The sequence below is a fragment of the Numida meleagris genome, chromosome 6 (assembly GCF_002078875.1).
Source record: "Numida meleagris isolate 19003 breed g44 Domestic line chromosome 6, NumMel1.0, whole genome shotgun sequence".
NCBI classification, from domain to species: Eukaryota; Metazoa; Chordata; class Aves; order Galliformes; family Numididae; genus Numida; species Numida meleagris.
This window is the reverse complement of record NC_034414.1, coordinates 30110177-30121160: the sequence shown is the minus strand read 5'-3', so window position 1 is coordinate 30121160 and position 10984 is coordinate 30110177. Positions and strand designations below refer to the sequence as shown.

Below are 10984 nucleotides of genomic sequence, written 5' to 3'. Positions count from 1 at the left end.
AGTATAAGCTGAATTTTCCTTTCCAAAAGAAATAAGACCTAGATTTTCCAGGAAAACAACACATCTCAGAATCTGTGTGGTATCTGACCATTTTCCATTCAAAGGACACTGACGCTGGCTTAAATGCACAAAAAATGATTCATGGGATCCATAGCTGACTGCAGACACAGCTTTCAATGTTTAGAGAGAAAAACAACTGAGAGAAAATGGAAACAGGAAAAACTCCCCTACAGACAGTGGAAGAGGAAGCAATGGGGTCTCAGAATAAATGTTCTCACCTAGAAGTCCTTGGTATGCCAAGGTGGTGAAGCTGAAGAAGATGAGGCTGATGATGACCTCCGCCATGATTTTTCCCTAGCAGAAACAGTACTCTTCCTTAAAATCTACTCAGACCTCCTGTTTCTACCTGCCTCCACACACTTACAACACTGTTAGCGCTGCATGGAGCACACAGAATCAGGTGTGAGAGCTGAACGCTCACTGTCTGCTAAGCTTTGTGCACAAACATGATTAAGAGATACCTACTAGATATTTAAACAGCTGTTATCTACTTTTGTATTCACTAAGTCTTTGTTTCTCCCTCAGTGCCAAAGTTTACAAAACAAGTAGGCAGCAGGGGCCATTTTCCCGCTGATGGCAATCGCTTCACAGGTGAACCTGCACTATCAGCCCTGGGGTTTGCAAGTGGGAGGCCACGAGAAAAACAGCACAGAAGCAAACAGCTTGAGAACAAGAGGAAAGTACTCAGAGCAGCACGGGCGAAAGGAACAGAGCTAGGCATGTGAAAGGCCAAAACTGCAAACAGAAGGCCACGATTACAAAGGCTAAAATACTTAGGGAACTGGGCAATCAGACAGGCACAAAAAAATCTCAGCACACGATGCCAATATGCTCATCTCCACAATGTGCCCAGTTCAAGTGGCACCCTGACACACAGCAGCTGTACTCCATCACCGGGTGCAAGACCATCTGAACTTTACTTTCATCTTTTCATAATAAAAGGTGCTGACACTGAATAAGTAAGAGTGATCATTTAAAACAGACTTACAAAAGCAAGTGCAAGTTGCTTACAATGGTAACGTATTAATTAACTAGTATACTGTCTGAATAAAAAGAGAAACCAAGAGCTTGCTCTTAGAATAAATATATTAGGTATGTGATCTCAACTATTACCTGGCTAAGCAAAAATGTGTACAGAGATGGATACTTTATGTTGCTGTTGTTTTTACAGCCTTTTGGGACCATTTGCTATCTCTCCCAGAAAACCTGTCCTTAAAAGATGACTGTGTTGCACAAAATATTCAGTTTTCTGCAGCTCAAAAGCAGGTACTTCTTTAGCGAGCTCAGATAAGTTAGTGGTAAAGCCAAATGCACCAACTCCATGGCTAATATAAAACAAAGATATTTTTAAAATTATGTTCTTTTAAAAGCAATCATATAAAACTGGTTGCACGGTCTATGCAGAATCGCTTCATGTTCAGGCTGTTTTATTAGCTGCACAAACTGCCTAATGGCAGCAATTATGCTGAAAAATAGGGTTTTGTAGCTGAGAATTTGCTCTATCAATAGTGTTATTGTGTTCCTTGTATCTGTTGCAGTTTCCATGGAAATAAATAGGAAGCACTACTTTTGAAGCAATCTATGTATCACTTCATCAGCGATGCTAGGATGCTTACAAAACTGTACTAATTATTAATTGACTGCTATGCAAAAAGCTACTGTCTCTGGTAGCTCTTTACATGGTGCTGCATGAATAAAAGACCACTTATTAGCAATGTATATAAACACTAGGGGCTCTAGGGCTCTATTTGCCATTCCTATATATTTCCATATGTAATTTCTTCATTTAGGCACTACCACAAAGAAATGTCTTTGACCTTGTAATTGGCATTTTTAGTTACAAAGCAATCAACTCATGACAGCTGGATTAGGGACAATTAAGACATTCTGAGATAGCTGCTTTCTCAGATATGTCCACATTATGCTCTAACACGTTACTGAAGAAACAGAATCTAAACTGTAGTTCAGTGTTTTTTCAGCTTCTTTAGAACCTGAAATGCAATTTACTTTCATAAATGATTGAAATAATCACAGCAGGTCTCCAGAGGCTGGTTCCATACGCAGTATCAGTCTTTGCTAATTGCATGGGTGCTTTAGTATCTCTTTTAAACATTCCTCTTTTTTGCTGACTGCAGTGAAGCTGGGGGAAAAAAAGGATACCTTTGTTGTCCTTCTACAGAACTCCTTGACAGCCAGAAGATTTTTAGTGTTACAACAATTTATTTCTTTTTTCCAAATTAAATTGCAGGCATAAAATACCGATCTTAGCCAAGTCTAGCATGAACACCACAGAATAGTTCTGGATAAAAACATGGTTAACACTTATAAGTGGAGTTAAAGAACATTCTGTAATACACTCTTGAGTTCTGCAGCTTTTTCTGTACATAATACAGTAATTCTGATCTGTACAGGATGTTCCTTACAACGTTCCTTTTTTCTATTAACATATCAGTGTTCGGGTGAAGTGGACAAAATAAGGGCTGTATCTTTTAAAATATGTGCTCCTAAAAGGAATGCAGACACGAAGAAGCGTAAGTGGCAACTACCCACTATGATTTCCTGATAACTGTCAGTCAAACAGACAATGTTACTGGCCATATGTGTCACATCCCAGACCCAACCTACAAGAGAGAGGCAGTAACGCATCTGCAAAAACCAGGCTGCACCTAAACCAAACCAGTCAGGTTGAAAATTGTAGGAGAGTATTTAAATTAAAAACTGGGGAAAGCCAGAAGGCAAAAGAAACACCTGATTCACAGTGATACAGTCTCAAAGGGGTTGTACCTCTGAGAAGGCAAACCAGGCCACCCTCTCCTGTTCTAGATACTCCTTAAAAATACAGATAATAAATTCATAACAAAAAAAAAAAAAAAAAAAAGGAAAACCACCCTACCTCCCTATTTTCTGCTTTTTCCAATTAATTTGGGCAGTAGCACTGGAAAATTTTCAATCCTCATAGGACTTTCTTGTTTGTTCTACAGTATCAGAGAAATCATCCAGTTTTGCCTTAAGCAATACAGACACACAACAAAAATAAAGCCTGCTGGAATCCAAACGTGAGCCAAGTGACAAAAGACGTGTAGAGACAGATATAAGCAATGACAGGAGAAGCAAGATTGCCTCACATTCTTCATCTGAAGATACCGTTGAGTTCTTGAATGGAATTGCTTTGACAGACAAGAAAATAAGTCAAGGGTGGTAGAGTAGAAAAAGCAGACTAAATTCAGAGCTTCCGTTCCCTCAGAATTACAGTTTTTTTCCCCCCAGCGCAGTTGGCAAAACAAAAAATCTGCATTTGCCAGGAAGTACATCGGACTATTCATGATGGAGAATGTAAATTGCAGTGACAAATATTACAAGTGATAAAGCACTTATAACAGCAGCAAGTCACAGCAATCTCCCAGCAATCCTCAGCGACAGCAAAGGATCACGAGCAGAGAGTAAGACAAAATACGCATTCCCTGCCACCACCATTTCAGCTTAACCTCTGCTTCCGTTACTACCACAACTGCCACCTGCATTGTCTGGCTGATCTAATACCTTGTCTTGAGAGGTTATATGATTTCTTTGCCAGTCAGTTTTCCAATCCTGAATAATCACTTCACAGTAATGTTTCTATGAAAGCTGGCTGGCTCCACATCGTTTCTTGTCTCTGCTTTCAGCCACTAAATCCAAATTAAAGATGTTAAAAATGTAACAGCACTAATAAGAAAGAAATAGGCTGTACTTGCTAAAGGGATGGTATTTGATCAGCAGTGAACTGGAAAGAGGTACAACACAATAATTATTTCTCTGGTACTTCTGCTATTTGCAAACATCCCAGCTGTATCTTGCCCACCTTCTGAACGTTTTAAGAACTCCTTCCTTGTCAAATATTGTGACAGTTAAGTAAAGGAAACTTAACACAGAGAACTCCCAAGTCTCTGCACTTGGGGTTCAGCTGCTAACTCAGACCCAGTCTACACCGCATACCTCAAAATGCAGCCATTTACAAGTTCTGTGATGGGGTGTGGGGGAAAGTACAGCAGGAAAGCAAAACCTTATTTTGATCACTAGATAAATTTATATCCTTAAATATATAAAGGATGCACATAAAAACAGTTTTGTTTTACCCGCAAAACACTTCACATTGATACACCCACTAGTACACATACAATTTACTGTATTTACAGCCTCTTCTATAAGGAAAAAGTATATAATGAAAAAGTTTTTTTTTATAATAAGGGCATTGAATCACTAAACAGGTTGCCCAGAGAGGTGGTAGATGCCCCAGCCCTGGAGACATCCAAAGTCAGGCTGGACCCGGCTCTAAGCAAGTTGATCTAGCTGTAGGTGTCCCTGTTCACTGCAGGGGAGTTAGACAAGACGACCCTTAAAATTCCTTCCAACTCAAATGATTTCATGATTATCTTCATATTCAAATAATCAAAAGAAGTGCAGTCTGTAGCTCACATTAGATAACACAATTACAAGCTCATCTCCATGAACATGGAAGAGGACAGAGGCACAACAGCAGCAGAGGAGCCCCTGCCTGACCCCTCCCAGGCTGTGCTGGGGAGCCTCAGCCGGATAGGCCACCCGCATTTCCTGGGTCTGGAGGCTCTTGGGGTTTCCTTTCAGACTGAGGGGGTTAGCCCCGGGGTGAGAGGGTCACTCTGGGATGTTGCAGATGGGCATTGTGGGAGCACACAACCCCTGCTGGGGGTTGGTAAGCACCAAAAGCGGAGAAAGAGTTCAGGGTGCTTTGGGGAAGAGAAAGTATGGGCTGCTAAGAGGAGAAGGGGATAAAAGCCACTTATAAATTGTAATCTGGTCGGCATGCTTGCTTCTCTGGCCATGCTCGGCACCTGATCAGCACAGTCCGTCCATTTGAGCAAACATAACTCACAGTGAAAAACAAAGCAGACAGGAAAAAGACCAATAGCAATAATTTTCACCCTGAATAGCAGTTGGTTTAACATCCTGAACATGTGATGTGTAAAGACATTGCTTAACCCACAGCACATGTGTGAGAAACACTCCAGCAGACAGCATCACCGGGTGTCAGGCACTTGCAGTTACAAACCATTGCATCTGGCAGATTTCTAGATGATGCAAATAGTTGCTCCTCTCACCCCATTTCCAGAACTTGGTGCAGCTCCGAGGAGGCCTTGGCCAAAGCCAGAGGCAGCACAGCCATCTCCATGGCAACAGGCCCACAGCCATGCACACAAACCCCTCTTCACTGACCCCAAAATTCAAATTTTCTCCAATAAAGAACTGCTCTGCAGTACACCTGATAACATATAAAATGCACGAGTACAATATTCCATGCAGACTTTACCAAGGATGCAAGCTGAACCGCACTTACTGCTGCAGGGTCCATAATACCTGAGGCTTGGAACCACTCAAAAATGCAGAGGAAAATTACTGCTACAATGTTATAATACTGAAAGGCATTATAATTATGTAATTATTATTACATGCAAATATTGCCACTTGTGCGATGCTTCTTTTCATAGAATCATAGATGGCTTGGGTTGGAAGGGACCTCAAGGATCATCAAGCTCCAACCCCCTGCCGCAGGCAGGGCCGCCAACCTCCATATCTAACATTAGATCAGTCTGCCCAGGGCCCCATCCAACCTGGCCTTGAACACCTCTAGGGAGTGGATTTAGATTGGATTTTAGGGACTTAGTAGACTTGCTTTTCCGACTCTTTTTACTGCGCCTAACTTAAGCTATTTCATCTGATCTACAACAAACTACATGCGCGCTATGTGACTGGTTTAGAAGATTTCATCCAAAAACAGTTCCAGCTTTTCTCGGTGACTGCAGCAGAAACAAAACATCACCTTCCTTATTCCTGAGCCTTCCGATGATTACGCCCATTTTGGAAGCAGGGATATAATTTTTTATTCTGGAGCTATTGGAGACACGTCTCCCTTACTTTAAAAAAAATTTACTTCATCTCACCCTTAATCTTGTACCTGCAGTATCCTTTACTGCAAGACTCCTTCCTTCACTCTTCATAGAAGAGGCTTGTGGCAAACCTCACAGATACAACTGTTTATTATGCTAGTATGCATTTACCATAACTAACACATCACCTAGACTGTCAGTTAATTTAGGGTTGTATGCAAAAAAGGATTCATGTCTTTACAAGTTAGGTGCCATAAAAATCCCATTTTAATTTGCTTTGCACAGATGTCAAGGGAAACAGATGAAAATCAGCTTTGAGGGTAGAAAGCCTGGAGCCAAACAGCTGCTGGGAAATCCTCAGGAAGAGGGACAGGCCGAAAGCCCTGCTTCTGCTCCTCCTTCTAAACACAGAAGGCAGCAAGAGTTCACTTCTCACTTGGGCATTTGGTATTTGTTTCAAAACACAGCATTTTCTCTCCAAGGCTACCTCTCTTCGGTAACACCACTGAGTGTGTAGAGGACACAAAGAGGTAACTAACCAAATCCACAGCTTCCCAAAGAAGTGCCCTAACCACCAGAGTTCAAACTGAATTGGAGCATCCTCAAGATTTCTTTCTGTATTGTACCAATTGCTTTCAGTACAATACAGATTCAGAAAGACAGAAGAGCAAGTAACAAAGAATCTCCTTCCCAAACTGCAGTGAAGGCACTGATCTACAAGGTCTAGGAAAGCCTCATGGGTTTGTAATTATTCAGAATACTTTCAGTGCAATCTTCACTAACTGTGAGATGATATCCAGTCTGTAGACGTTGGCACTATGGAAATCTCTTCCTCATTATAATATTAATCTATCAGTGTTTGGTTTTTTTTTTCCCCCATAAGTATCCAAAAAGATTTTTTTTTTTAAAGAAGAAAATCTGTAAATATGAAAATAAACACAGATTTTTCCACAGTTTGCTAAGAGACATAGAGCCCAAATCCTCACAGTTACCATTCCCAATCTTCCTTTCCCTGGAAATATCAGAAGATGCTGCTGTCCACTGCATTTCACCCAGCAGTTTTCAGCCCTCTCAACCTAAGCTCGCTACTCATCCTGCCTAAAAGCACTTTCTGGGGATCCTCTTCATTTCCAAGATCCCCTCCTGACACCTACAGCCAGCCACAGCCACCTCCAGCAACCTTTCCCCACCAGAACTCAGAAGCAACACTCACTCTTCATTCTGTTGAAGGTCTGGTTTCTGGGCTAAGTAATTTGTCCCTGCAGACTCATTATCTCTAACGAGAAGAGATACATTTGCTTTACAGAGTAATATTACTCTATTCCTATCTTCACAATAAATTCCATCTCAATAATCCTCTTTGATAAAATAGAAGCTATCAAAAGCTGTATCGGCTTTGAAAAAGAGCCCTACATCACCTCAAGCCTTTAAAAGAGAGGGGGAAAGAGAGAGAAAAAAAAAAAGATACTTGATTTGTCATTCAGCACTTGTTACCTATTTACAAGTCATCGTCCACATGTATCCTTTTCTCAAACTAGTGACAGCCACAGGGGTAAAAGCAGTAACTCCATATTCTCCTAAACCTAAAAGCTACTAATTTTTCACAGTTACCATGTTCAAATACTCTGTTTTCATAAGCTGTTCACTCAGTTTTGAACAGCAGCCAAGAATATAGCAGAGCTTTCTGTTGCTTTCTTTTCATGCTGAAAGAGGGTGACAAAGGCTAAGTAATTATTTGAATTTTAGAAATATAAATTTCTGGTTAAAAATATCTTACTTTTATGTTTAACAATAAGCAACCTGTAAGTTTTGCTCCACTCCTCCGATTTCAAACAAAGATCTGAAGCTTCCGTTTCTTCTGAATGCAAGCGGCCGTGGGTGACACTACTACCACTACAAGGACAGCTCAAGGGCTAGGAAATACCATTACTATGAGTGCTGCCATTACCAGCCTTGGAGCTGCGAAGGAAAACAGCATTAACAAGGCCTTCTAGTTCCTTACAGGCTTTATTTACCAAATGCACAAGCTGAGATATAAAGTTCATCAGCACATGCAAGTATTTTGACCATCCCCCAGGAATTCACAAACTCACGTGCCCAGGCAGGCACCAAAGACAGAGGTAGCTTGTAAGTCTTGAAGATACTTGTATAAAAGAAAGATTTACTGTAAGTCGATACAAGATTCCAATTAGGAACTATAAATTGACCAAACTCTTCCATCCACCAAATCTCCCATCTGAAAGCTCACAATACGTGTAGTACCAGTGACAAATAGGAAATTCCCTACAAAGATGAACAGAATTATAGAAACTATTGCTGTTGCTACTCAAGAAGGACGTTTTGAATATCTTGTCCTTTACAGATACCATGAAACACTCACCACAGGACAATCTTCTCAAAACACAAGGAAACCTATCACAGGAATTTCTCCTACTGTTAGAATTCTCCCTACAGGTCTCAGAGAAACACCTCAAACAGGAAACAAAAAAGCCCTGTGTATCTCTCTCATGTCAGCCAGCAGCTATCACATCTTTCTGCAGGGCAAGATCCCAAACTAAAACTCACAACCTCAACTTCAGTTTTCTCTTCTTGTAGGACCTAGACCTCTCTGAGCTGCAGACTGATGCTCATGTCAGTATTCATTATCGAGGCAGGGGTATATACATTTCCTCCCTTTCATGCTGGAAGCAGAGACAATTTTTTCCTTTCAGAAGGGCCACGCTATTCTATCCATTACCAAAGCATCTTAGGCACACACTGAGGATGTGGAATGCCCAAATCATACATCCTGCCTATAACGAGAGCACCCCTCACCTCATGCTTAGGGTAAGGAGAGACACAGCTCCCCTTGAAGGATTTCCTCTCTGCAAGGAAGAACTTGAGACTCACTACTGCTGAAAAAATACTGCTATTCTGTAGCTCAAGGGGCTTTCCAGAGGCAGAAAAAAAGCCAGAGACACCATGATTTCCCCTCTGGCTTTGCTCTAGGATAAGCTTTGGGAAGCTGTTGATCATCATCATCAGCCTCTCTGCAGCTGATCTGCAGATAAGCCCCTTATAACAGGTCCAGATCAGAGTCCATCTCTCAAAAGCAAACTGCAGGAGTGCTGAACCCTTGACTTATAGTAAGTCTTGTGAAATTTAGGTATTTGGCTGGTTTGGTTTATTTTTCCTCATTTTATTATGAAACCTTCAAGTCACTGATGCCTTAAGTATATCAGTGCATCTGTGAAGATCCACTGTCATAGAAGTAAGTCTGCAGATATGATCTAAATGGACATCCTTAAGGCTCAAAGCTCAAAAGACAGAGAATAAGAACTGAAATACGGGCTCTTCTCATCCAGTGTTGTAGTGTTCGGGACACCACTGACACTAGTAGGACCAGGCTTGCTAACCTCACCTACTGTTTGCTGGCTCTCATTTTGTGCCAGGCGCTATCCAAGATGCTGCAACAAAATCATTTTCACACACTAAATAGAAAACAAACAAAAAAAAAAAAACACAATTACTCCCTCTGGACAAGAAGAATAAGTGAGGTCAAACCACTCAGCAACTGGCAGCAATAACCAGTATATCTATCACTGACCAAGCCCAGAGCTCAGCAGCGTTCCAAGACAACGCTCATCATATTTTTAGAAAGAAAGCAGTTAGGTGATATGAAACACTACCAAGAGGAAACAAGTAGCAGAATGTATTACTGCAACCACATACATTGATTTTAGCATTACTCAAAATCAGACAAAAACAAAACGTTGATAATAAGAGCACATGGCCATCACCAAAGACCTACTGGAATCACCCAGGAGAACTAGGGGCATTAGTAGCAGCCTTTCTTACTGCCTTCCCATGCAGTACTAACTTGACTCATCAAATGGGACATCACAACTTTGTTCCGCAAGAAATGCACGCCTATTCCTAACAACACACTGTAAACACATTGTAGGAATGCAAAGTAGCAAGCACACCCATCTACACGCATTTGTGAAGTTACACAGTACATACCAGTAGCTTACTACCACATATCAGAAGTGCACGATTCCTTGGATGACGGATGGTAACAAGCAGATAAGATAGCACATAACGACACTTGCTTACAGCACGAAGTGCTTCCGAAGGATTCGTGTGAGATCCGCAGCACACAAGTGCTGAATCACTGTAGTACAAAGCAGATACTCAGTAAAACTTCGGTAAAGCACTCCACGTACTTTCCTATGATAATAAGAACCGACCCCATTACAGCTGCAAATAAAGGTATAAACAACGCATTCCTTCCCCTTGTGTATTCTGACAGGAAAGTTTATAAAGTAATACATAAAACACCAAACGTTCCCGTTTCCACTTGTGACAGGCACCTCGTCTTTCATAGTAATCACTTACACACATGGGAAACCTGCCAGGCATCTGAAGCCGCAGAGCTGCGGACCGGCAGCGCCATGCGAGCAGCCAGCGCGCAGATCAACCACGACCCGCGGCCGCGGCGCTCCCCGCACTCACCCAGCAGGGAGCCCACGAAGATGACGAGCTGCGCGGCGGTGGCGAAGTGGCGGTATCCGGGCTCCCCGCCGCGCTCCGCACCGCCCCAGGGCCCGGCCGCGCTGCCGTTGCCGCCGCCCCACGCCATCTGCGCCGCGGTCCCATTCCTCGCCCCCAGGCCGGCGGCGCGGAACGGGGCGAGTTCGCTGCCGTTCAGCGGAGCCCAGCTCGAGCCGTGCCCCATGGCGAGGCGCTGCCCCCCGCGCCCACCGAGCCGTTCAGTGAGCGAGCGGAGCGCAGGGGCGAAAACACGGCGCTGCGGATGGAGCCCGGGCTCTGGCCCTCGGAGGCATTGTCACCGCGTTTCTGCGTCCCGGGAGGCAGGCTCGGCTTTTCACGCTCCTGCCCTGCGAGTCATTACGGCCAGAAAAGAGAAGGCGGCCCCGCCGCGCCGCCGGCTGTCCCATGCTTCTCGCCTCGCGGTGCCCGGCGCTTCTCAGCGGGGGGAGGGGGAAGAGTCCCCACGGCGATCCCCCGCCAGCCCCGCCCGC

The 10984-nt window shown here is 43.1% G+C and overlaps 1 protein-coding gene across 7 annotated transcripts in view; it reads right to left on the bottom strand.

Annotated features, from left to right (window-relative positions):
• The window catches only part of GPR176 (G protein-coupled receptor 176), a 35632-nt gene that overhangs the window by 23723 nt on the left and 925 nt on the right, over positions 1-10984 (bottom strand). Inside the window, exons 1-2 of one of the 7 annotated variants that reach the window (XM_021403828.1) lie at positions 10455-10517; positions 9963-10113 (exon numbers count right to left, since the gene is read on the bottom strand). The exons of 1 other annotated variant lie outside the window; for it this stretch is intronic. Coding sequence is in view for 2 of the 6 variants with exons in the window: in XM_021403818.1 (XP_021259493.1) it covers positions 10455-10677 (223 nt within the window). In the remaining 4 variants the exon portion in view is untranslated. 5 more of the 7 variants (XM_021403818.1, XM_021403826.1, XM_021403819.1 and 2 more) reach the window with 5 other exon arrangements.